Raw genomic sequence first — 27,317 nt, 5'->3', positions numbered from 1 at the left:
CCTATATACAAGTACTTTACAGCAACACACAGGAGAGAGCATGACTGGCTGAACTGAGAAAGATGGTTATTGACATAAATTACTAGCAATTATTGCAGTCAGATGCATTGTGGTTGTGGAGATTTCAAGGTGAACCATGCTGAAAAATAAATATCTCTCTCCCCTTTAAATCCATGCTTTAAACAGGAAAAGCATCCATTTTAAATCTTGTTACAGCTGCTTCTTGTTAGTGCCTATTCTAGCTCTGTGATGCTCTTTCAGCTTCAGAAACAAACAGCTCATCCAGAACACACAACTCACATTTGTCTTGTGAACAGTACAGTACTTATAACATATACACAGTTACTTTTTCACTTACTACACTAGTCTGTCCCTCTTAGGCAAAAGGAAAATTCAGAGAAGGCACTGCGAGTTCTAGACCTAAGGAATGCCTGCTAAGTAGAGGGTAGAGGTGTTAGCATTGATTTCACTGGCCCATTTGATCAGTTTCTTCTACCTGTGATTAAAGGTGTTATGCTGCTGAACAGACTTTTTGGTAGGTGACCAGCAGGTTTGGACCAGTAAGATGGCAGTGTCCCCCCACCCCCCAAAAAGAAAGCATCACATTGTTGATATTAAAAATAAAAATCTTCCTACGGTCAGTAGCTGTAATCTATATTAAAATGGAGCTCCTCTTTTGATTAAAATGCTGCTTTGAAAATCAACTCCCGGAATGTAAGGAAGGCAGTACTCAATGGCAGGCACCTAGTAAACCTCCAGAAATGCAACATAGGTAAACAATTGTTTGACAGCACAAAACTCTTAAAAATAATACTGATTTTCTGCAATATACAGTATATACACAACAGCTGAAAATTTGCTCATACAATATTTGTTTATATAGATAAATTAGCAATACAAGTCTCGTGGATTCTGTTGTTCCACTGCAAAAATATTTTGTAAAAGTGTAAACTTTTGGTACCTCTTGTGGTGGTGGTGTTTTTTCCACCCCTACATGTGATCTTTTAAAAATAAAAACAAACAATTAGCTGATGTGCAAAATAGGCTCTGTATTAGAGAATGACCACCATACTCAGCAACTTTCTTTCATTGATGTGAATATTCTTTGGTGCTTTCCTCCCATGCATTCAAGCTAACCAGATAATGAAGTGTAGGAGGATGGCAGCAACTAGAAAGTGAACCAGCACTTTTTGTTTTTTATTTACAACTAAAATGATCTGTAGAGAGTCCTGCTTCTGGAAAGCAGCACGCACCATTGTGTCCTGAATAAAAGCTTTCTGTTACTATCCTCCTTTTTGCATTCACTTTTATCTTTCCACTGTGGATGATCTCAAAGCACGTCTCTTTTCAGCATGCTTCTCATTTTCCTTTGAGGTTCTAGCTGGAGAAAGAGCACCTGCAGAAGTGTTGTTAACTGCTACCACGGGAACAACGGCTGCCAAGGCGGATGCATTATGGGGACAGATTGCCAATCTTGGCAGGTGACTGATATGGCATTGCGATCAGCCTAGAAGTCTGATTTCCTGCTTGGTAAGCTCTCCTCTGGGGAGACTCAGCACCTTTGGACTTACTATTTGATGTAGAAACAAGTACATCTATGTCCTCTTCCACAGGAGGCATCCTGCCTACAGAACTTCTGGTCTCATCAGCGACCTCTGCGTGCTGAGGTACTAAAGACGTCGGCTTCGCCAAGGCCCGATGTAGGTCACTAGGATGGAACATCACTTCCTCTTTGGTTTCAGCAGCTTCAGTAAGGTAAGGAGGCGGGAGGGTGCTGCTGCGCTTGCTACAAGACTCACAGCACAGCTTGTTGTAGCCGGGGATGGAGCAGTAGCGTGCGAGCACTTCCATTTGACAGAATATTGACTTGTCTCCCTGGCAGGGCTCATCTGCAAAACAAGCACAATATGGATTGTAAACCTGGGGAAATCATGCAGGGCGGCATTTCAAAAGTTCAGAGGCCAAAGCCTACATTTTGAAAAGTGACTGATGACCGGGGGCCCAACTTGAGATGCTGGAAGGGGACCTGATTCTCAGAAAGTGTGCAGCGTCTGCCCTCTCAGAATCGGGCCCTTTAAAGTTGGGTATCCACAAACTGAGGTGCCCAAAATCACTGGACACCTTTGACAGTGTTGGCTCCCTTGCACAGGAAAACAGATCGCTCTGCATGTAGAAAAGCATGACCCATGCTTGGGGAAGGCGAGATACAGTATATGCAGAATATGCTATTGCATAAAATTTGGCAGCTCTTCCACACCATAGCAGATGCAGTCCTACACATCATCATAATTAGAGTTGAAATGATCCCTTCTGGTTTTGCCCTCTGTCAACAAGACTGGGCCCAGAATGGACCTTCTCTTGAAGGAAAGGAAATCCCAGGTAGGATCTCTGAAAGATTCTTTTCATGTGTTCTTTAAAAAAAAAAAATGGCAGTTAAATGAACCATGTTTTTGAGGTCTTCGGTGACCTAAATATAACTGATAACCCAAGCAATCCTTTTGCCAAACATAAGCCTTAAGTTTCCTCTAGGGTTGGTGCATGGGATGTACGTTCCTGGGAGGGCTCACACAAGATACTAGTTTTCCTTTGAGCATGCATGAGATATCTTATCAACGGAACAGGGTTATTTAGCTAGAAGTGCAGAGGCTGTAGACGCACTGGACAAAATCAGCATGATGGTTGTAAATTAGTGGAGGTCATTTTTTGTTCTCGGTCTCAGACCCTGAGCCTGGAAACTTGCGTGCGCTTTTTACTTTCAGAGTGGGAATAATCCAACTGAATTCAAAGAAAGAAAAGCCCGTGCTTTAGCGTTTGCAGATCTGGGACTAATCCTGAGAGGTACTGAGTGTTGCAGTCTGACATAATCAGCCATATCAAGGTACAAGCAGCTCAGTAATTCTGTTATGCTGAGCTCGAATGGCTTTTAATGTTTTTGTCCTGTCTAGGGGCAGGAGCCAAATTCTTCCCTGGCTTATGCCTCTGGCAAGTCTCTGTGAACATAAGAGACAGACAGCAGGGCAGAATTTGGCCCAAGGAACCTGAAATTAACAGTACTCCTTGGGGAGCTCCAAAATCAGGAGATGGGTAATTCTCCCCCTGCCCTGTATATTAGACTAACATGTTGGTAATTTCTACTGTACTGAATTTATATATAATAGCTCAATTTCATATGCATTGATCACATTAATATTTAGCTTACATGGAGGTGTGCTGTGAAATTCCAGCCTTTTTACCATGCTGACATTATAAAATGTAGTCCTCTATAGCCAGAAAAATAATCTGAATTACACACTTCTTGAATAGGCACCGAAAGCCACAATCCTGCATTGAGAATTATGCACATAGACCCTCGGCGTCCACTGGCTTCAATGGACCACCATATAGGCCTGGGTGCAGCTCGCTGTCACAGCAGGGTCACTGGGTCTGATCCTGCAATGAGGGCACTCAGCAGGAGGAGTCCAACACCTTGCAGGATTGGATCCCCTTAGGCTGAGAATTTACAAACTTACTATTGTTCACTCTTGTGAAATATTTTAATGGAGAGACAAATGAGTTGGTTGGTGCCCTAAACAACTATTCCAATGTTTTGAGAGTTACCGGCACAAAGTGTACGTTAACAGACTGCTTCCGATGTGCTACAGTTTATTTGAAATGATAGCGACAGATTTTATTTACATAGCAGAAGGCATAATTATAAGCTAGAGAGGTGACAAAGATAAAACTAAACCAAACCACCAAAAAGGTGTGTTTTAGCTTTTGGTCCGCCAGTCATGGTTAGTATTTATGTAGTTGGCATTTTAATAAGCAACAGATGGGGTGTACAGTCGCTTCTTAAATTAGCCGGCTGCACTGCGATATTTTTTCATGGGCCTGTGGAGGTTACCTCACTTCATGTCAACAGTGTGCTGAACAGCCATTTTAAAAGTCAAAATACCAACTGTGGGCCAGATCCTCAGCTGGCTTGTAAATTAGCTTAGTTCCACTGATTCCAATACTGGTCCACCCACACTTACAACAGCCGAGGAGCCGGCTCATCATTTATAAATACAAGAAAAGCATACAAAGTCACGTCATTGACAAATTGTGCCAATATTAGCGTTTTCATTATTCACTGGGCCCAATCCTGACATCCTTCCTTGATAAAAACTTCCTTGCTTCTAGGCAAACCTACTGTTCAATCTGCAACTCTGGCAGTGAACAAAAACCCTGTCTATGAAGCACCATCATGCCTCTGAAAAGTTTTTTGAGGAGGACATCAGCATGGGAAATTAAAGGACCTTTTTTCATAATTCAAACTAGAACACTAATGTCAAAACACAAATCTTTGCATGTACACTAGTGTAGCATACACAGACCAATAATTAACAGTTAGTGCTTCCATGTTATTTAAAAGCAGTTGTTTTGGAAAACATAGCAAATTTTATGTTAAGAATACATTTATAATTTATGTACTTATTTACATCTAGTTTAAGTGCAAGTTCCACAGACACCCTCGAAGAGGTTGCCAACTACATCAAAAAGTACCAAGCAATTAATTTGTTTTTACCTGCAGACAATGCACTTGATTTTTGTTCCAATTTTCTGACAGCTGATTTCACTGAAGTAGGTTTTAGAGGGTTTGGATTTATCAAACCAATTGTATAATGCAAAGATTTGATTTTGTACTTATCTACTGCCAGTGAAATAAGTACAATCTTTGAGCTGTGTACTCACGTAGTCCCTTTCTTTTACTTTTTAGGTTAATTCTGCACCACCTAGTCAACCATTTCTTATTCAGTATATAGGCTGTTGTATCCTTCTGCTGGTTTTCATGGTAAAAATTCTCCTTTTCACATTTTGTTATTTGTTTCATGATAACTAGGGGAGGAAGACGTGAGAAAGCGTACCGGCTCTCTAAGGCATCTTTATTGCTACTATAGGATACTTTTAGTAAAGCCTAACAATTACCGTAGAAGTATTTTTGGGAATGCTGCAGGTATGCTGCAGATCAGTGAAAAGGCAGCATTGTCAAAGTAAATACAATCCTCGAAGCTTGTACAGTACTTACAGACAGTGTTCCCAAAGGAAAATCTAACTAAACCCAGAAATAGGCCAGAGGGTATTTAAAGACCATGGGAGGAGAAAGCTGATGGCAGATGTCTTTAATTATGAAATATAGGGGAAGAGAAATAAAAATGTGTTACATATAGCACTGAGGTGTGTAAACAGAATGGTAAGTTTTCTATGTGACACCAAAAAAATCTTGAAGGGAACCCTCTGAAACTGCATGGCAAGAGTTTAATGCTCAGAAAGCGGTGACTGCTCCAATTTTAATTATGATGGAATTATCAGATATTTACATAATAATTACATCTATCAAAACGGCATGCATATAAAGAGTTTATATCACATTCTATCATCAAATAATTGTAGTGCACAGAAACATAACTGCATAATGATTTGTAAACCATATTTAGAACTGGGTGGAAAGCAGAGATTCTATTTGAATATCTGACCCAGAGGAATAATGAGAACTATCTACTATAATGGCTGAATGAAAATTAATGGAAATTGGGCACTTAATTCCATTCTGAACCTTTGACAATCTTCCCCACAGTAAAAATTATGGTCCAAATCTTTGAGCTGGGCACACAGGCAGAATACGTTCCTGGGCACTCAGAGACCTGCAGCACGTGCAGGGCCGAGGAATAGAATCGATACCAGCTGCTTCACTTTTGCTACAGAGGGGCATGATTTGGCTGCATGTAATTATGTATGCCCTACCACTGTATAATATCTTCCTATAGTTCAGTGCTTAGTGTACATCTGCTGCTTAAATCTGTAGCACTGCCCTGTAGCTTTCCTCGCTAGTTAAGTTTTTGTTTAATAGGTGTTTCATCATTTTTTAATATATGTTCTGTCTATTCTACCTGGAGCATCAATCTAGGGATTTGTAAACCTCCCAGTGACTAACCCAGACATGCTTCATGTACTCAGCCACCTGAGTGATGGATGTATTTTAAACATTTATAAAATAAAAACAGAAAGAACTTTAACTGGGGGTGAATTTCACCCCTGCACAGATGGTCACTACAGAGTCCATTCAAGTCCCACATAAGCCCATTTATGGGGACTTATGTAGCACATAGGCCTTGGGCTGGGGATCTGCACAGAGGTAACGTAGATCTCAGTGTCCCCTTCGAATACAAAGCTTTTCCCCTTAACATTTGCTTGTCTGACTCTTATGCTTTAAATGATCCACTTCAAAAACAGAAATGCGGTCCCCTGCTCTGCAGTTAAGTCACATGGTTAAGAAGTCACTGGAACTACTCTTGTGTAAATTTAAGCACGTGCATAAGAATTTGCAGGATCAAAGCTTCATTCTTTTATTTTGGAAGTCTCAGTCTTTAAAGAAAAAACTCACTGCATAAGGAAATATCTTTCCCTCAAGATACAGAAGAATTGTAATGCTGCTTCTCTGTAGAGTAGCTAAAGTTCTGCTTCCCCCTAGTGTTTAAAGCAGGATTCCTTATTATCAGTGCGAAAGATTCTGTAATGGGAACTTAGGTCAAAATTTTCAAACTCAATATTTAGGCACCCTCAGAGAGGAGCCTGATTTTCAGAGGCATTGAGCACCTGTAACTCTCTCTGAAGTTAACAGGAGATGAGAGTGCTCAACGGTTTTGAAAATTAGGCCAGACTTGTTGAGGAGGCTAGAAGTGGACTTTAGACACTGGTTACTGAAGATCTCAGCCATGTTTTTCCATATGGTCAGTTTCACAGTTTAGCTGTTTTTGTGTCAATTATGTGCAGGATTAAAAGGTGAGATATCAGGATCCCTTTCAAATGAAAGAAAATTCTGGTCTAAAACACCAGATATATTTTGTAGCATGAGACAATTGAAATACATGGTACCCTTATCATTTTGTAGCACCACAACACTGTATAAGCTAGGTATTCCCAAAATTATTCATCTATTCACAGTACCTATACTGCATCTTGTTTCAAAAGACCATGTACTGTACATAGTAGCCCAGAAAACATAGCTATTAAATGAAAGCTCTGTTAGAACTTCAAATCTTTTTGTTTTGTTCTTTCAGTTAAGCCTAGAAGAAGGAGATCTAGCCCTGGCATCTCTGTCTGCATCTGCCTACCTCTGTAGTATGTGGAAATCCTACACTGAAACAGGAATTCATAGATTGTTGCTCCCATTGCCCGTGCAGTTATTCAGGAAGTTTACTTACCATTACAGGGAGCAAGCTTACAAACCCTCACTGATTCAGGTTTTTCTCCATCACACTGGTCACCAGCACGGCATGTGACCTGCCTGGACTCAGTTCCTTCCCCACAGGTCACAGAACACTACAGAACAGATACAAGGTATTTTACTACGTTATGCCTGGCTCCAGCAACGTGCAATTATCTTACAGGTATGTCACAAAGGCAACATCGTCTGGAATAGCCTGATATGGGTGACCTTCAGGGTATGCTGTAAATTCCCTTTTTTGATAGGAGTTTTTTCAGAGGTTGACATTTGCCTCGGGGGCAGCCGTTGGGCAGAGTGGGGTGTTCCTCCTTTCCTGTAATGTTTAATTTTTTACAGTCACATATTCTGAATTTTGCTAGTAGTTTTTGTCTGTTCTGAAAATCCAAGCATTAAAGGCTGGGGTATGGGGCAGCACAAAGCTGTACTGCCAAAGGGAGCAGACTGGGGCCAAATTGTGATTCTCAGAGTGAGTCCATTTGATTTTTTGTTTCCCCCTTGCTCTGGAGAAAATAACTTGCACCAGACTTTTACTTAGCACAGCTTTCTTCCCCATCTGTGCTAGCTACTATGCTAGGAGGTGGGGGAGAGACATAACTCCCCTGTTCCTTGCACTACTTACCCACTCCTCCACAACATACAGAAGAGGGGGAGTAGCAGCCCCACAGAGGTTGCTATATGTATCTATCTATGGTACTTATTTTGGCCGGCATTACTGTAGGATCTGAGCATCTCACAATCTGTAATGTATTTATCCTCACAACACCCCTGTGAGGTAGGGCAGTGCTATTATCCCCATTGTACAGACGAGGAACAGAAGCACAGAGAAGCTAAGTGATTTGCCCAAGGTCAGACAGGAAATCTGTGGCAGAACAGGGACTTGAACCCAGATCTCCTGAGTTCCTAGTTGGCACCCTTACTACCAGGCCTCCTCCTCATACTGTGAGTCTCAATGTAGGAAGTCCACAAAGAGGGTAAGGGGGCATTCCCTTCCCAGGCATTTATTTCCAGCAGAAATGTAACTTCTGTTTGGTATGAAGTCTGAAGAGAACAGTAATGCTGTGACCCAAACCCAGAAAAGTCAAAGGTCAAGATTATTGCTTCAGCCATTAGCTACAGGGCTCGGTTGTTCCTTTATAAACCAAAAACTGGCAAAGAACTCCCAGAAAGTCTTGCTGCAGGCAAAAACATCTCAAAAGCGGTGCAATTTTTTTTCATGAAAATTCGTATGAAATTTTTCACCTAGGTTTGCAGGCTTTGACTGCTTGATTTTTTTGTTAATTCCAGGAGGAGTGAGAGCCCTTTTGCTTTTCAGGGTTATGGAGACCTCAAGGCCTGTGGGCTTCCAGGTCACTATTTGTGGTTAATTTAAGACTCTGGAATTCAATAAAGCTGCAGCCAGAGGCCCTTACCCCAAGGGCAGTGCTGACACTGCAGGCAGGTGGTGCTGGCAAAGGTACAGCTGTTCATTTACTGCTAAAGAAAGGTCTGCCAGCTCCAAAGATATACGGTCCATAGAATAATACTGCTGTCCCACCTCAGCCCAGGGTCCGGCTTTCCACTGCGCAGGACATGGCGTTCTGTTACATGGCCTGCGGCTCTCAGGGCGATCCCCACTACAGTACTTGATATGGACCGAGCGGTTTGCGCCGTCGTGAAGAGGTTGAATGCAGCGCACAGTACGGATCTGGTAACCAGAACTCCCACAGGTTTTTGTGCAGTATTCCCATTCATCTGCTATCCAACTGGGTGGGTTAAAAACAAAAGTGCCATCATACATCAATCTATTTATCTACCACACTGTACAGTAACCAACTAGGGATTGTTTAAATTCTGCTCTGCTTGGCTTACATACAAGTCACACTGCCTCGGGGGCATACATTGGAATACTAAGCATCCCTTATGGAAAAATCCAATAGAATTTAATAGAGAATCTTTATATAGAATTGTTAAAACCAACCTTTGGAATTCTATAGCAGGAGCATAATTCTCTTCCATCTACTGCTGCTTTCTATTGGACATTTCATTTGAGATTGGTTTCACCCCTGTTAAATTCTATGGGACTTTTCCATCAGAGTTAACACACACCCATTATTGTACTCAGAGAACAGAGCAACAGAGAAATGAGTGCTGCCAAGACTAGTTTCATTTTTTCAAGTGCTCATGAAAGAAATGAAACTGGCAGCCAGGAAGACTGCATGCATCTGTCTATTATGCACAGAGGCTGCAATCCACGCATTGTCAGCCAGCCAGCACAAGACCTCTGTACCATATAAATCCCACTTTAGCCCCAAGCAGTGCCACAGAGGGGAATTTCATCCAGAATAAAGAAGCTTCCCAAGGCTTTCCCACTAATTTTCCTTAATCTTGACTTCAAGGGAGCACCTCTAAATGGAAGAAGGTAGTTTAAACTCTGTGCCTATTCATCCTTTAGCCTCTGTACTGAGTGTGCCCCATTAGTGACAGGTGTCCATTAATAACTGAAATGAGACGACCATCAAATTCTTGGCAGCAAAACTGCCATGAGATGGAAACAACATTCTGTATCCCATCAGCAGTCCCCTGAGCCAGGCCTGGGCAAGCTTTTACCTCCATCATTTTTTCCCAACCCATAGAATCATAGAAATACAGGACTGGAAGGGACCTTGATAAGTCATCTAGTCCAATTCCCTGCATTGAGGCAGGACTAACTATTGTCTAGATCATCCTGACAGGTGTTTGTCTAACCTGTTCTTAAAAATCTCCAATGGTGGAGATTCCACAATCTCCCTAGGCAATTTATTCCAGTGCTTAACCACTCTGACAGTTCGGAAGTTTTTCCTAATGTCTCCTTTGCTGCAATTGATGACCATTACTTCTTGTCCTGTCATCAGTGGTTACAGAGAATAATTTATCACCCTCCTCTTTATAACAACCTTTTATGTACTTCAAGGGTGTTATCATGTCCCCTCAGTCTTCTTTTCTCCAGACTGAAAAAAATTGTGTTTGTTTAATCTTTCCCTGTATGTCATGTTTTTTAGACCTTTAATAATTTTTGTTGCTCTCCTCCAGCCTTTCTCCAATTTGTTCACATCTTTCCGAGAGTGTGGTGCTCAGAACTGGACACAATATTCCAGTTGAGTCCAAACCAGTGCTGAGAAGAGTGGAAGAATTACTTTTCATGTCTTCTTTACAACATTCCTGCCAATATATCCCAGAAAGATGTTCACTTTTTTTGCAAGTCTTACATTGTTGACTCATATATAGGTTTTGTGATCCAGTAAAATCCAGATTCTTTTCTGCAGTACTCCTTCCTAGGCAGTCATTTCCCATTTTGAATTTGTCCAACTGATTATTCCTACTTAAGTGTATTACTTTTACTGAATTTCTTCCTATTTATTTCAGACCATTTCGCATTCTAATCCTATCCTCCAAAGCACTTGCAACCCCTCCCAGCTTGATGGTATCTGTAAACTTTAGAAGTGTATTCTCTCCTTCAACAACCTGAAATTCAAGAAAATCTCCTGGTTAAGACAGGCTGGTCTCTTACCATATTTCCTATCTATCCTACATGTTGGGATCGTTTGCTCTTGTGCCCTTAATGATGTCTTTAAAAAAACTGCCAACTCTTTTTTTCCCTTAGACTTGCGCCCCACAAGTTCTTACCTACCAATTTTCTGCGTTTGCTAAAGTCTGCCTTCTGGAAGTCCATGGTCTTTATTCTCCACTTTTCCCTCCTACCATTTCTTAGAATCATGAACTATCATTTGAGGCACACATTTCATCTATCCATACTTACAGTGGCTGTGTGCATTCCTGCAGATTGCACATTCTACGAATAGGCTTTGGTTTTTTGCTGGCTTCACAGAAGCTGCGGTGAACCATTTTGTTATCACTTTTCCTGCGGCACCCATATTTCGTGTATTGGAAACCTAGAAAATATTTCAGAAAGTAACTTTGTGTGACAATTAGTAAAAATGTCCTGCCCCTTCTTAAACACTTTTGTTTAAATGCAATGTTTGAGAACTATTTTAGGATTAACCGTCCGAAAGACATTTACGTTATATTTAAATACTACTGCTGTTCGTTACTATGTCAAGCACAAAATGGTTTGGGGATATAAAATTCAGAATTATCTGGAGTAACTCTACAGTATATTAGAAAGATAATGATGCTATTAAAATCATAGTATTTTCATAGATTTTAAGGCCAGAAGGAACCATTACAATCAACAAATTCTGACCACCTGGATCACTGAGGCAACAGAATGTTACTCAAGGGAAACCGAGGCGCAGAAAGGACTTACCCACGTTCACCCAGCAGGTGAGTGGCTGAGCTGGGAACAGCCCCCAGGTTTCTTGAGTCTGTCCAGGGATCTATCCACTAGGCCAGGCTGTAGTAATTCAAGTTACTGTGGCATTTATGATACTTCCCATTCGAACTGTCAGGAGTACCAGCAGTGCCACAGAACGTTCATACTGCCGTGAAATAAATATCAAGATCTACATTTCCAGAAGTGACGAGCTGATTTTGGGTACCAGTGGTTTTTTGGTGCCCAATTTCACAGGACGGAGTGCAACACTTTCCAAAACCCAGACATTTAAAGTGTTTCATCTTGGGCAACCCAAAAATTGAGGCACCAAATATTTTTAATCACTTTTGAAAATGTAGGCCCCATCTTTTACTCATTTTCTTCCTCCTAATTTAACATGAATCAGTAGAAGCTGCTGCATCTCTGTTTACCTCCAGCACAAGGTTTGGAGCACTGGGACCAGCTCTTCAAAGCCCACTCAAAAGTATCTATTTCGTCCTGAAGAACGTTGTTACTGTTGATAGTGGGTACTGAATCCTCATGAATGATGTATTTGTAAGTCAGGCTAGATCTTGTGTCGTTCTCTTGAGGAATGACCTATAAAAGATCCAATACAAATGGAGCACATATTTATTCTTTTCCGTGTCAACAAACCAGTTTCTGGACATGTGGGCGGTGCTTAGTAGTTGAAAAACATATTGATCTTTACCTTCATATTTAGTACAAAAATTAGTATGATCAACACAGAAAAATATGCCTCTAATGAGTCTAAACTGGGAGAGTTTACATAGGTCCAAATACTGACCCTTCCTAGCTCTGGATTACTGAACTGGAGCTGTGTCGACTGGCCATGCTGCGTGGTCACATTCCTACTCTGCTTGAGGGAGGGGCTGGTCGCAAACACAGGTCTGAGTAGTATGGGGCCTGATCCAATGGCCCGTGATGTCAGCGGGCACTGTACTAGGCCTATGGGTAGCTTGTTACTGTTGTATGAATAAACGAGTGCTTATGACGTAGTCGTGTGGACGCTGCACACTGCCTCTGAAAGTGACTGTCAGTAAAACTATTCTTAAAACTTGTTTCTCTTACTACTAGTGTGGACAGAGCATCTGCCCATCGGCTCTCTCAAAAACCATTATGCGCATGCGTGTTTTCCAATAGAGATTACGCACTTATCCCACTCTAAGATTCAACATTATTTTTTTAAATAAAGAGAAGTAGTTTGGCCACACACAAACACGACAACAATAAAAACCAACCTCTTGCCATAACCTACCAGGACAACAACAGCATCGTGCAAAGGCCCGTCAGTATGAAGAGTTTCTATGTCATCTTCTATGTTGTATTCCCACTCCACACCAAGATCAATGAAGGACCGTGACTTGGCCTCCTCCCCTTTCCCGTTCAGAATATAGTGTCCAGTAGCCTGGTTCTTAATGGCTAAAAGGAAGTGAAAACAGTGGCAATTGTGCTTGCTGTCATGTAATCAGCAGTCACTGGGGTTCACATGAAATGAGACAAGTAGCATTCTATAAAGCCCTTTTTGCTTATTATTTTAAATGTTGCATTTTGCAGCGGGTCTTTGGGAATTGAGGAGTTTTTGCTATTCCTAATCCAAAAATACTCAAGTTCTCCTGTCTCTTCCATTCAACACTCTTGAACCCATCTCTCTCTAGCATGCCTTCTCCTCCAACCCGAAGAGCGGAGGCTTTGCCAAAAACTCATAAATCTCTGCTCAGGGAATGGATGATACTCCTTCCAAGGATCTAAAGCAGATCACCTTTGGCAAGTGCTACATTCCATCAGCTCAGGGACTCGAGCCTATACCCAAAGCTGCAATTCCTACATTAAACCCATACTGCCACCAAACTACAGTCTGGGGATACAGAGATTGACAATGTATATATTGCCAATATCTGTATCTCCTAATGCACATGGATCAGGTGAAGTTAGATAGATGTAGAGATACATATTTTATTTTACAGAAGCTTAATTCTAGACTCAAGCCAAACCTTTAAAATGGCCAATTCTGTTAGTTTTCATAGAAAGTTTTGGAGGTGGCCTAAACAAGTATTTTGGGTATTGAAGGGCATGTTAGCATAACAGTAACATTATACGTCTTTGTATTGCCAAGGTTGTAAAATCCATAGGTTTTGCAGCACAGTGATTAATATTTACTTTCCCTTTCTAGTACTTTTTGAAAGGTTGTTTTCTTTTGTATACTTATATTCTACCCATATATGCTAACTTTACAAACACACGCCATCTGATTCTGGGGTTCAAGGATTAGAAAAAGGGTGCAACAAATCGAACCACCATTACAAGGTAAGGGAGAACAGAAGGCACAATAAAACATCTGATAACAAACAACTAAGATGTTCATGCACTTTGGGAGATATATGTTACTAGTTTCCTAGAGTAAGATGTGAAAGAAATAACCATGATGTGGATGTTATTGTTATCCTGGAAGTGTATAGTTTACAAATCATTAGTTGTTTAGAGTTTAAAAAATAATCAGAGAGAGAAAAAGACAAATCATTTTTCTAAACACACAACAAAACTATGACATAAAATTAGAGAAAAATCTTGTAAATTATCATAACTACAGTAAATAAAATGCAAAAGCCATGCATCATCTATTTATTAGCTCTATGGAGTCTATTTACTATAAAGGCAGAGTAGCTCTGTATTGAAAAGGTACATGGTCAGGTCACATCTGATCCAAAATTTAAGGTTTCTATAAATAAGCTTTCAAAAGCCTGAAAACCAGCAGAAATGTTCCCCTACTTTTGCTTTATTCCAATGCAAAATTTGGTTTTTGTTTTTTTAAAACAAAACTTTCCCTGCAATGTTTGCAACCTGGACACTGCAGCACTGTGTTAGGACCCAATCCAGAAACCACTGAAGTCAATGGAAAATTCTACCTTTGGATCAGGTCCCTAGTGCATGAGAAAGGGACAAGTGACTAGACAAAAATGACTTGAAACAAAAGTGAAATTGGTAGTCACTTTCATTGTCCGAGAGAAATGTAAATGTAAACAAACAGCAAAAATATTTACGAGTTAAGAAGATTTCTTAACTTCTTTCCATGTAATGACATAAGGTGTTGCTTACAACCCACTCTACGTAAGAAATTAAAGTGTACTAAATTATATTAATATAGTAATATCCTATATACTTTTTTAGCCTGACAGTGTCCCTTTAAATTGACTAAAAGAACAGGAGTACTTGTGGCACCTTAGAGACTAACCAATTTATTTGAGCATAAGCTTTCGTGAGCTACAGCTCACTTCATCGGCTGCAACTCACGAAAGCTTATGCTCAAATAAATTGGTTAGTCTCTAAGGTGCCACAAGTACTCCTTTTCTTTTTGCAAATACAGACTAACACGGCTGTTATTCTGAAACCTGTTAAATTGACTAATAATGCACGTTCAATTTGATCAATAGCTCCTTGTTAGTGCTAAAAGTGCTAATGAGGATCAGTCTGAGTTTCTAGAAAATTCAGATGAGAAACAAACATAATTATTAAGTTTGTACAGTAGGATTCAGCCTCGTGAATGCAATTGTCAAATCACAAGGAAACCAGCAAAGCCTTTAGCTTGTTATTGTCTTACAGTGCAATAAACACAATTAAGTTGATGGTTCTCTCATTTCTCAGGTTCTCCAATGCATGCCCAATTGTTTGACATTAACTTTCATGCACAAGGACCAAACCTGAGGCGAGAAACACTTACCAAGAATGTGAGGAGAAGCCTCGTCTTCTTGGATAAACACATGTCTAGCACCAGGGGGGATATCAAACATCTTAAGGTACCCTTTGGCATGTGTAGTAGTCATTGAAGAAAGCAAAGAAGAAAAACAAAAAGTAATAGCGATGGTTAGTAGGGCACTATATTATTCAGCTTCAACTTGCAGAAGAGGGTATCCATTAACCTACAAGCAGCTTCAGATAGGTTTGTAATCGATCTGATTAGGCTGTCTTGCACTTTTTTCTCTTTTAGGGAAAAAAAAGAGACACTGTTACAAACCTTAGCCACTTACTTTGTTATGTTGTTTTAACACCATAACAATTAACAAATTCAGGCAAAAATGTATGTTTCCTATGTTTCTCAGAATTAAAACAGGCCTTTCTGATTGCTTTTCTTTGTCACCTTTCAGCCTTATGACTTAATGGACTATGAGGTGTTCAGGTCTCTTGTATTTGCTTAACTCTGTGAAACTCTAAAGGGTTGGTCTACCTGGCAAGGCAAAGTGCACCAGAGAGGTGCAATTTGTAAAGCACTCTAAAGTGTTGTGCTCAAAATCCCCCTGGCAGAGCCCACTAGCACACTCTAAAAGGTGCCTTAGTTCACGTTAATGTAGCCCTGTTTCAAACGGGACTGCATCTCAAGATGAGAACTGAAAATGTGTAAAATTAAAGCACGTTAATCCCAGTGTAGACACACTCATAAAGAAGTAAAGTGGTCTTCAGCCAATTTAAAAATCACACCTTAAGTTAAACTGGTGCAACTCCTCCCTTATTGGGATGCTACCTGATATTTAGAGTTAAAAATTCTTTCCAAAATGATCATTGATGCTCTAAGATATAATTCCTAATTAAATCTAGCCCCAAGTGAATTGTTTAGGACAGTGTTTCAGCAGGAAGAGTAATATTCTCAGCTTTCCACCAAGGGGGAAAAAAACCAGTAAGAGTTATGAACATTTTTTCTCCACCCATGATCAAGAAATTATGTTGCACCAGGGTTCAAATGAGAACATGTTTTATAAGAACTGAATGTGAACAAATTTTATCATATTTAAAAATGTCAGGCATCAATGTTTTAATACACAGTATTTTCATATTTCTTTGCCTACAATTTGACTGAGAGTTTGAACGACTTTAAATGGTACACTTGTCTTCATGTATGTACATTTAACCAAGAAAATCTTCTTAGTGTTAACATACAGCATATCCCTAAAACGTATCCATGTTTATAAAATATGCCATATAAGTAAATATATCTCTTGCTCACTCTGATATGCTGTGTTTCCAAATAAAGTATATCAATTCCAGTCCTACTACAGAATCATTGTAAACAGATGGGGAAAGAGTTGAGTTCCTAATTGCACTGAGCAAATAAAAGCTTAATTAATTCAAGTTTAACAATCAGGACTTTTGGTCCGAAGTTCCACCTGTACTCTTGATTCATGTATCTGTAGCATACCACAGATACATGGAAAACTGGTGAAGAAAATGAAGAGCTATGAATATATAAATTAACACTATAGGCTGATGGATGACAGGGTTATACTAATCTGCACAAGCAGAATATACTAATCCTTTTACTTATCAGTGATCAAGCATATGAAACATAAAGCTTTTGCCTGTTCTTGCAATATGTGTAAGTGACTAGCTGGAAATGAGAACTGGAGCAAGAGTATTGCAGTTGTCGTCGATGCCCATCTTTCTGCAACCAGGCGAAACTTACCCAGAATATTTTTAGACTCCCTTGTTTCAGAGAGGGAAATATTGCGAGCTCCTTTGGGCAAAGTGAATGCTCCTCTTGTCTTCCCTTAAATAGAATGTCTTTAATTAGTGTTCTGGGAACTGAGTCTTGCTGTTTCATTGACTATAATGTCAGCCAGGTGCATTTTACAAATGCAGGATATAAATTACATGGTTACAGTATGTGCTGAAGTTCAAAATGCATTTAAAATATTGTTAGAAATATCCAGCAAATTTTAATAGTCAATGAAAGTGAGCCTAAGTATGAATGAAAAATCAGGTAGGTGATTTTAAGTTGGATACTTGCAGATTTCATTTTCCAGCAACTTGAATTCTCTTTGGCACCTCTTGCTTAAATGTTTCCCTGTTGGAAGAGTTTGATTAGTCTTTTAATAACTATATTGCCACAGTTATTGTAAAGCAATAGATGTCACGCTAGCATTGAAACATCAGTTTGGGGTTGAATAATTGGCTGCCTTTTCCAAACAGCCACTTAACAACATTGATCACCCACAAGACATTTGCGTTTCAGACATCTGGAAGACTGTTTATGCTTTCTCACACAATCATACCCATGCCACAGAAAAATAAGTTTTTAAATGAAAAAATTGGGACAATTTTGACCATCTCTATTTCTGATTATTAAGAACTTAACTGTGCCAGAAATCATGAACTACTACTGATTCCAGAAATACAGAGGTTTACTTATATGGCTCCAATGTGCTGTCTTCCATCCCATTCCAATGCGTGTATTCATACAGTGTATGTATATTCCCTATGGCAATACCTTACATGTAGATTGATTTCCCCACATAATCTGTCTTGTCTTGATTCATCCCAGCCCGCAAAAGAGGTGGAGAAAACAATCACATTTTTAAATAGCATGTGTTTTGTAAGGAGTTTATAAAGCACGTCATTTGTTTAAAAAAATAGTGTCCTGTCTCTCCATTGGTCTGGAGAACAGGTCAAATATTCCAAATAGATGGTGATAATTTATAAAATATTCACCAGTGGAATCCTTGTCCCATTTTACTGCCACATACACTACCTTATTTTGGGCTGTCTAGCTATTGACCAAATTCTGCAATCACCGATGCTGGTGCAAATCTGGCACAGTTTCACCAGCATCACTTAACAACATTTACAGCTATGCAATTTCAGACACAGGTACACTACTCCTACCCCTCCTTCAGCTTCCTCCCTGCTCCTTCCCAAACCCCTCTGTGCTGCAGAACAGCCAGCTGTGCTCCATGGCATGCTTAGGATACAGATCCCCGTGAGGCTTCCCTCTGCTCTCTCTGACCAGGAGGGGATGGGCAGGGTTTGCCACTAAAAGAAGAGGTCTTACCTCATTTTACTAAAATAAAAACAGTTCAAAAAGCCTTAAGATGGCAAACAACGCACTGCATAATATACAGGAATAAAACTAATATTCCCTTCATTTCCTCATTACTCATAGAACGTTTCCTCTTTTAGTCTTTAATTTGGTAACTTTATGGTTGGAGCTTACAATTTCACTCCCATTTTTAACACCTGGTTACAAAAAGAACTGAACCACTTGGAACTGACTTGATGCATCTATGTACAGCTGAACATTTGGTAATACTGTCTCATGTGTGCAGCAGTCATTACCATTTGCGATCATTATGCTATGAAACATGCCAGTAAAGTGGCGGTCTCATTTAAATGAGCTGCGACACTTCTGCACTTAGGTAAGTACAGCTCCCAGTGGTTTTGGTATCAGGCATGAGTATTGGAGGACTGAATTTGCCCCATTTGATTAAGGGGAGTGCGTCTCAACCTTGACATCTTTTCTGTTCAACTAATTGATCATTACCATACACACACTCCACTTCATCTCAAACCACTACCAAAAAAATTACAGAAAACACGAAGGTGCCCCTGAAAAGTACTTGCACATTCAATTCAGAATTACTTCAGTTCCCACACGAAAATGGGTACGGGAATTTTGGTTGTGTTCATTTTTTCCCCCCTTGGCCAAGGCATTGCAATTTGGGAGTTTACTACACAAAGCCAATTTGACACCAAACACACACGTATTGACAGACCTCTAGATTTGTACACATGCCTTTTGCCAATCAATTTAAATTTCATTAGAGAAGCTTGTGAAAAAAATATAAGCCCGCCCTGTTTTTTTTAATAGTTACCTTTAGAGAGGCTAGAGGGAAATGTGTGTGATGAGGGAAACAGGTGCAAAAGTCACACTGAATAAAATAATTATTAATCATTAAATGGTGTTTTTCATCCCCTGAATAAATGTTCAGACTTAACATGCTAAAACACCTGTCACATTAAGGTCCCAATCCTCTATTACTGAAATCAATTGGGCCTGTTTCTCATATATGCTACGACCTCTGCTCTGAGAGAGTAAAGAGGTGCTAAAGCAAGGATGATTATACCTATACCCCCTTTATGCTGCCAGAGTAGCGTAAAGGGGTGTTTAGTGTAACTGAGAAGCAGGCCCAACTGGTGGCAATGATGCAGGATCTGGCCCTAAATCTGCTAACCAGAAATGGAAAATAAGAGGGTTAGGGTCTTGATCTTTTTTCCATGTTTCACTATTAGCCTTACAGGTTATTTTTGTTTAGCAAAGATCATATTTTTACCACTGATTAGAGCCATCTTATGACTGACTGAAAAACTAAATATGCTCTACACGGGGATATTAGATATTCTAGTTTAGCCAGGTTGTCTTAACAGGGCCTTCAAACAACAAAAATAATTAATGTTTAATGTTTTTAAAACATATGCATTTTGCTGTCAAAGAACGTACTATTTTTGTATACAGTCTTGCAACTTTGTTTAAGCAGGTGAGGATACGTTTTTCTAACCAGTCTATATTAATGAACACTAATGACAACATGGAATATATCTGGGTGCATGAAAGTGCTCAGCCTACCGGGCTTTTTGGGAGTTCGGGTAAAGGTCCCTTTGACCGTTCGGCAATGAGAATTATCTCCACCGCAGACCCCACATTTATCTTCAACTTTGTTGGAACCGATTTCCTTGTCACAGCCCACTTTCTGTAGAGAGGAGAGTAAGAGGAGCATTGGGTTTTTTATTTTCCCCATTATAAATATCACTGTGGAAAGGAAAGTTCACCCAACAACTGATGTAATCAAATATAAAAATACTTGAAAGACTGAGATTGAATAACACAATGAAAGCTATGAACTGATTCCTGTATTAAACCCACTACTAAAATGGATCGTAAAAAAAGGAACAGGCAACAGAGAAATTCAGGCAGAATTTCTTTTCACTTAGAATCATAGAAACACAGGGCGGGAAGGAACCTCAAGAGGTCATCAAGTCTAGCCCCTACACTGTGGTGGGACCAAGTAAACCTTGACAGGTGTTTGTCCAACATGCTCTTGAAAACCTTCAATGATGGGATTCCACAATCTCCCTTGGAAGCCCATCCCAGAGCTTAACTGCCTTGAGAGTTAGAAAGTTTTTCCTAATATCTAACCTAAATCTCCCTTGCTGCAGATCAAGCCCATTACTTCTTGTCCTACCTTCAGTGGACATGGAGACCAATTAATCACCGTCCTCTTCATAAGAGCCCTTAACATATTTGAAGAGGACGGTGATCAATTAAGCTGTTATTACACAGAAAAATGTATCAAAAAAGCAGTAGAAGCAACTGGCTTAAAAAGAATTATTTAGACAATCAGAGTATTTGTAAGAAATAAACCCGTAGTATAACTATGATTTTAATTAAAATTGGGGGCTCCTGGAAAATATGATTTGGTGAACATTTCATGTTCATAAAATCCATATCATACGCTGTTTGTTGAATAGTACAGTATTTGACCAGCTCTAATTATGATTATCCAATAACGCTGTACAATCAGCAAAACAATCATAAGTAAATTTCACTCACCACACACTCTCCCCGCACACAAATGCTGTATGGATCTTTATAAGAACAGCGAGTCCCGTCATGTGCCAGCTGTTTCATATAAGCAACGTCTCCAGTTTCTTTGGACTGGCAGTATAAGTGGCATCTTTTGTTGGCTGAATAACAGGGAAATAGCGTTAACTGTGTGTATTTCAACAACCCAAACATGCTTTAGAAAACAAACAACCAAACCCCACAAAGTTTTAAATCAGTAACAACAGGAATGCTGTATGGGGTAAATAAAAAGGAGCCTTAGACAGCTGTGAAACCTTGTGCCTGAATTCAGATGCTTGGTGCTCAATTCTCCGCATGAGGTACACTAATTATTATTATTAGCTTTCATATGTGTAATGTTTCTAGTCCTTTGAGAGGCTAAGCACCCTCAGTTCTCATGGAAATCAACTCCCTTGGAAAGGATTGCACAGGACTAGGCTTGAAACTATTCCAAAAGCAGCTATCCGCTCTGATCCCAACTGAAAGGCAGGGTCAGTATAAGATATTGCCGAGTGGCAGAATAATCTAGGCCAGGAGTTTCAAAAGAGCCTATGGGAATTAGGCACCTAACTCCCTTAGGTTTCTTTGAAACCCCCCAGCCCTAACCATATTTCTAGATGTCATCTAATTTCATATTCAAAATACTATAAAACTGTATTCTACAAGATAAAACAGAGAGAACAAAATGCTGGCAGCAACCCAAGAGTTCTGTGGTTCTGTGCTGGTCTGACAATCCAATTTTTATATTTGCATCTGCCATTGTTCACTATAATTAACCGAAAGGGGAAAGATTAACTGGTGTTAATAATAGACCAGGTCTGCTAGGCTCTGGTTGGGGAGTATAGAAAAGTGGAAAAAATACTGAAGAGATTTTAAAGCAATGCCATTAGGACAGCACATTTGTTAATTTTAGCTGATGTGGACGAGAGCACCAGCAATGATTAGACAACGGGCATGGCTACACTTGCAGATGTAGAGCGCTGTGAGTTAAACCCGCCTTCGTGGAGTGCAGTAGGGAAAGTGCTGCAGTCTGTCCACACTGACAGCTACAAGCGCACTGGCATGGCCACATTAGCAGCTCTTGCAACAGCCACAGAGAGCGGTGCATTGTGGTAGCTATCCCAGCATGCAAGTGGCTGCAGTGTGCTTTTCAAATGGGGGTGGGGTGAAGTGTGACAGGGAGGGTGTTGTGTGTATGTGGGGGGAGAGAGAGTGGGCTTTTGGGGGCCTGAGAGCATGTCAGCATGCTGTCTTGTAAGTTCAGACAGCAGCAGACCCCTCCTCCCCCTTGCCTCCCGCCCCCCACAGCATACCAAAGTAATGGTTGCTTTGTCTCGGAGCAGATAAGCAGCCGGCTGTCAGAAATAGAGCTTTCAAAGGGCATGTCTGCATTCCTGCAGTGATTCCAAAACAATGAGAAGAGTGGCCACTTGACTTAAGGGGATTATGGGATGTTTCCAGAGGCTGATCAGAGCGCAGTAATGCAACACCTCGTTCACGCTGACGCCCGGGCATTTCAGCCACTACGCAACAAGTGTTAATCTTCTCGCCGAGGTGGAGTAAAAGGAGCGTTCAAGCCGTGGAGTCAGAGCACTCTATGTGCCTTGCCAGTGTGGACAGGGAGTGAGCTAAGGTGCGCTCTAACTCGCAAGTGTAGCCAAGCCCCACCTGTAACTCTCATGTAGATATGCGGGAGGGATGCACATCGGTGCTAGGAAGAGCCTTCTAGCATCTGAGCAGAACCTTATCACACCCTAACCCTAACAGGGCTTGTGCTGAGTGCCCTCAATTCCCACTGGCTCCCACAGCAGGAGCTCAGAGCCCTCAGCACTGTGCAGAATCAAATCCACACCAACGGGAAAGCTGTGGGTAGGCTGGGCTTGGGGGGTTACAGCAGTGTCTCTGTGGTTGCACCCACTATCACTTCATTCTGGACCATCATTTTTCCTCTTTTTATTCTCACCTACTTACATTTTAACACTTATTATTTCTGGAAGTGGCAGCGTCCCGACACCACCTTCAAATCCCGATGCGCTGTACAGCAGAGTGAGATCCCTGCAGGCGATGAGGTTTAAACACAAAAGTGTAACTGCACTTACAATCAGGATGCTCATAGGGCAGCCAGTGGTGTTTGCTCTTCTGATACTCGAAATGGGCATTACGCTGCTGACACTGCTGTGCTCGGAAGTCCTCGAAGTGCTTTGGACATTCTTCTGTATTGCAGAGCTGATACTCAAAATTGACGCTGGCGCAATCTTGACCACCATTGACGGGCCTAAGGGGGAAAAAGGTAAAAAAGGTTTTTACAACCCTTGAACATCAGGAGTGGAGTGAAAAACAGCTACAGCAAGAGCAGAGGAGCGTCCCACAGCAAAGCATTAATCTTACATTTCAGGGCCAAATTTTCAAAGGCCGGTGGAATGGGTGAGCTTGTAAAAACACTGGGAGAACAAGTAAATTGCAAAGCTACGCACTTGCACTTGCAAAGTGACATGCGCGTGTGCTGGTCAGGTAACTAAACGTACAGCAAGCCCATGCGCATGCCCAAGTGGGAACTTTGTCAGATGCAATGGCGTGTGCGCACTGATCATCAGATAACGTAACTGAAACACAGAGAAAATTCTTGCATTAGTTGTCATCTAACAATAGGTCTTGCAGGCTGTAGATGCCACACTCCACCTTCTCTCCACTCTTTTACATTTCCTAATATCATGTAGATGTTTTTGTCAGTGATTTGTTTCTGGAAATTCTAGAATTCTCCAAAGATGATCCCATCCTCCCAACCCTCTGCAGAGAGACCGGTTGCGGGGGTGTGTGTGTGTGTGTGTGTGTTAGAGTCAATGGAATAAAAAGTCCAGTTCTTTGGACGGGATACGTTGTAACTTTATAGCCCCTCTGTGGTGCCCGTACAAATCACTGGAATAGCAGAAGTGCCCCTGCGCACCCTCTGTACAAAGGTTGCAGCACTGGCTCCAGGTAATCTCAGACCCAATGGTCACAACCCTGTGACTCCCTATGCCCTCCGCACAATGCTCAACTCACCCACTGTCTTGTGTGCAGAACTGGCATGGAGCCCAGCTCCACTCAGTTCAGGTGTGTGGTGTCCCTGTGTGCCCTATCTGCAGGTATCCACCAGCCCATGTGCAGTAAAACCACTGCACTTCTGCTGCACTGCAGAACTGTGGCAGTCCCTTTGCCCAGGTGTGAATGTCATTCACACTGCATCCTACACCTATAAAAACTCCAGACCAATGGGAAATGCCAGGTCAGGAGAGTCTTCCAGACTTACATTGGATTGTTGCACTGGCGTGTTCTGAAGCGAACGCCGGTACCACAGGTCCGTGAGCAGGAGCCAAACTTTGTCCAGGATCCCCAGTTGCCATCCTGTTTCAGCTGGTTAGCGTTCTTCCACATACAGTGACCTTTATAGCACCACTGAGGAGACCCGGGCGAGAAATAAACAAGTGGAATTATAGCAACCTTACGAACAATGCTCAGGGCTGGATCAATCACCCATTGTAAGGGGCAGCTTGTAGGTGCGCTGCCCTAGGCACAGACTAGGCCTCAGACTCGCCGTTCTTGGATGGAGGAAGAGCCTTCAGGAGGGGGGAGTAGCAGACCTGTGGAGGCTGCTCACCCTTTGTGCTGTGACGTGCAATACAGGTAGGCAGAGCGGGGCAGCGTGCATGCGCTGTACGCCTGCTTCCTCCCTGACTCCAGCACGTAAAGCTGGATACAATCCAGCCCTTAGTTAGCCTGACCGGACTCTTTGGTTGTTTCTTTTTGGCCTCCATTCAGCACCAGCATTTTAATTTTTTTGTTTTGTTTTGCAAGATACAACGCCAAAGAGCAGCGTAGGACCTTTTGCTCATACTGTACTGTTTCTAATGTCCATTTACACTGAGATAGAGGGTTAGTCATCCGACAGTGCACTTTTTGCTGCTGGCTATGGCATATTTGGATGGCATAAGCAGCTTCTCTGTATCTCAAAATACACAGAATTTGCTAAACAAACATTTCTAGGCATGTAAGCTGCTAATTAAAAATGAGAGTTAAAAAGCAGGGACCCACCACTGGAGATATTAAAAGAAAAACAGTTAATCCAGGCACATTAGTACTCCGTTAGCCACAGGATGTCTGGACCGCAAGCACCACCGTTTAAGAGTAACTACTTCAATCCCAGAGTAAGGGCAAAGTCTGCTACAGTGGCTTCCCACTGCTACTTTCTGGGCAGTTTTCAGATGAAACAAGACTCCAAAAATGTAATGCAAAGCCCACAAGAAGACACTGATGCAAGGTTAGCTCTAAGGTTGGGCTTCGATCTTCTGGCTCCCAACACCATTTCATAAAGTACACCACAATCTGAATTGCTCCTAAGATGAGCCCTTAACAGTGCACATTGTATAGTTCCTCCTTCTTCATGACCTTGGCCTCATTCCTCCCACTGAAGTCAGGGAACTTCTGGGATGAAGCCCCCAAACGAGATCTATCCTGACAGTTTAAAATAAACAGATACTGAAAACATAATATACTCACTTTCCCAGGGGCACATTCTGTGCCATCGAGTGGAGGCCCTTTCTTAGTCTTACAGAAGTATGGATTGTCTGGATGGCTACACCACAACTGCTTACATGGGTCAAAGGTTCGAAACTGAAATGTATTAACAAGACCAAGACATTTATTCAATGAAATTAACAATCACGTTACTGATATTGTTCATACCAGCAATCAGGGCATTAACTATCATCACATTTCATTAATGTTAAACACTGGTTAAAAATAAGTTGACTACAATACTACCATGATTTAAACACACCACACTGATGTTCCTCCATGAGAATTACTATCAATTTTGGTAAAATTAGGCATTATAGGCTCCTACATTTTCATGAAACCCCCAGAATGGTCCTAAATGAATCTGGATACACATTTTACTGGCACTTCAGGCTGTTTCAATTCACTCCGCCTCTCGCAGCCCTCAAAAAAAAAATTATGGCTACTGAAAAGGGTCGAAAGCAACTAGATAAAATGATTTTAATCCTTAGAACAACCACTCTGGACATACCGCTGTGCACATTTTGTAGCCAACACCAAAATCAAAGCGGCATTGTTCATCCATGGAATAATTGATTCCTGGCAGTTCAGGAAGTTTGGGCCAATCGTGTTCAAAGGGGTCATCAAGGAGACAGTCATAGGAGCTGTGGGAAGAGAAACACAGAAAGCCCATGAGAATACTCAGTGATATTTTCCGACCCACATAGTTATTACTGCTTGTTCTCATCCATTAGAATGTGTGTTCACCACAACACAGGACTCTACCTGAACAGGGGATAATAATATTGTGATGGTTCTTGGGGTACCCAGGACTGGGAGTTTCCTTGTTATCCCATTTTCAGCATGAGGGAGTCTTGCTTGGGCCTGGCTGGGAGTTAGCTCCCTAACACTACCTGCCTTTCAAGCGCTCTCCCCTGGGCTATGTCTTTGCCTTGCAGGTTAACAAGAGTTGCATCCCAGTCCTCAAGTCCCTTTGAATCATTCCCCTGTGATATCCAGCCCCTGACACCATCTACTCACAGAAATCCCAAATCCTTTGCCCTGAAGGGAGCAGCATATCCCAGTTTGCCATAAATCACTGCTTCTGTAAACCACACAGCACTTGTGAGCATTTACAATAAAACAAAAGTAGGTTTATTTAAGAAAGACTAAAGGTTTAATTAGAAATCAGAGAAAGTGGTGGAAACAAATGGTTACAACAGAAAACAAAATCATAAAATGCAAACCTAGGTCTACACTAATAATTACCTTTCCCACCTCACAAAGAAGGTTTTCCTCCAAGAAATGCAGAAATGGTTGGTTCCCCAAGAACCAGGATTCAAACATTCATGAAAACATCCCTGCTCCAGAATGGGTTTCCTCAGTGAATGGATACAGAGAGCTTTGCCCATCTCTGTATTATACTAAAAGCAGCCTTTAGTTTCTGCTCACAGGCAGGACCAACCCCTGTCTTGTTGTAAAGTTCCTTTTCTTTATCTCCAAGTGGTTCTGATTGTTTGAAGTGGCCTCCAATGGCTTCTCATCAAAAGTCCTAGTATTGTGCAAGGGGAAACCATTGCGCCTTGCACTGCATCACCAGCTAAACAGGCTGGGGTGACAACTCTCTCTTGCCTGAATGGGCCATCACCACGACACATTATCCCCTGGTGACTAATTTTTTACTCCCAAGTCCATAAAGCATCCCGTCAGTGTAAATACATGGTTCCTTAAATATTACCCGTACCTACATCTCACAATTATGAATCTTGACAAGTTACAAGCTTTCTGTAAATACCTTACACGGTACTCTTTATAGATAAATATCTGTAAGATATATTTGGTTTAGT

General features: G+C 41.2%; 1 protein-coding gene across 1 annotated transcript in view; it reads right to left on the bottom strand.

Moving 5' to 3' along the window:
- Positions 1 to 1,312: 1,312 nt before the first annotated feature.
- Positions 1,313 to 27,317, bottom strand: part of ADAMTS3 (ADAM metallopeptidase with thrombospondin type 1 motif 3) — a 184,637-nt gene continuing 158,632 nt past the window's right edge. Inside the window, exons 10-22 of the mRNA XM_074950410.1 lie at positions 26,003 to 26,135; positions 25,474 to 25,587; positions 24,227 to 24,372; positions 23,037 to 23,212; positions 20,926 to 21,059; positions 19,942 to 20,065; positions 15,271 to 15,351; positions 12,811 to 12,974; positions 11,966 to 12,131; positions 11,022 to 11,154; positions 8,781 to 8,988; positions 7,224 to 7,341; positions 1,313 to 1,889 (exon numbers count right to left, since the gene is read on the bottom strand). Of these exons, the coding sequence (XP_074806511.1) occupies positions 1,453 to 1,889; positions 7,224 to 7,341; positions 8,781 to 8,988; positions 11,022 to 11,154; positions 11,966 to 12,131; positions 12,811 to 12,974; positions 15,271 to 15,351; positions 19,942 to 20,065; positions 20,926 to 21,059; positions 23,037 to 23,212; positions 24,227 to 24,372; positions 25,474 to 25,587; positions 26,003 to 26,135 (2,134 nt within the window). The 3' untranslated portion in view covers positions 1,313 to 1,452. The remainder of the gene's footprint in view (positions 1,890 to 7,223; positions 7,342 to 8,780; positions 8,989 to 11,021; positions 11,155 to 11,965; positions 12,132 to 12,810; positions 12,975 to 15,270; positions 15,352 to 19,941; positions 20,066 to 20,925; positions 21,060 to 23,036; positions 23,213 to 24,226; positions 24,373 to 25,473; positions 25,588 to 26,002; positions 26,136 to 27,317) is intronic.

Source organism: Natator depressus, chromosome 4 (genome assembly GCF_965152275.1).
Source record: "Natator depressus isolate rNatDep1 chromosome 4, rNatDep2.hap1, whole genome shotgun sequence".
Classification (NCBI taxonomy): domain Eukaryota; kingdom Metazoa; phylum Chordata; order Testudines; family Cheloniidae; genus Natator; species Natator depressus.
The sequence above is the reverse complement of the archived record's forward strand: the minus strand, read 5'-3'. Positions and strand labels throughout refer to the sequence as shown.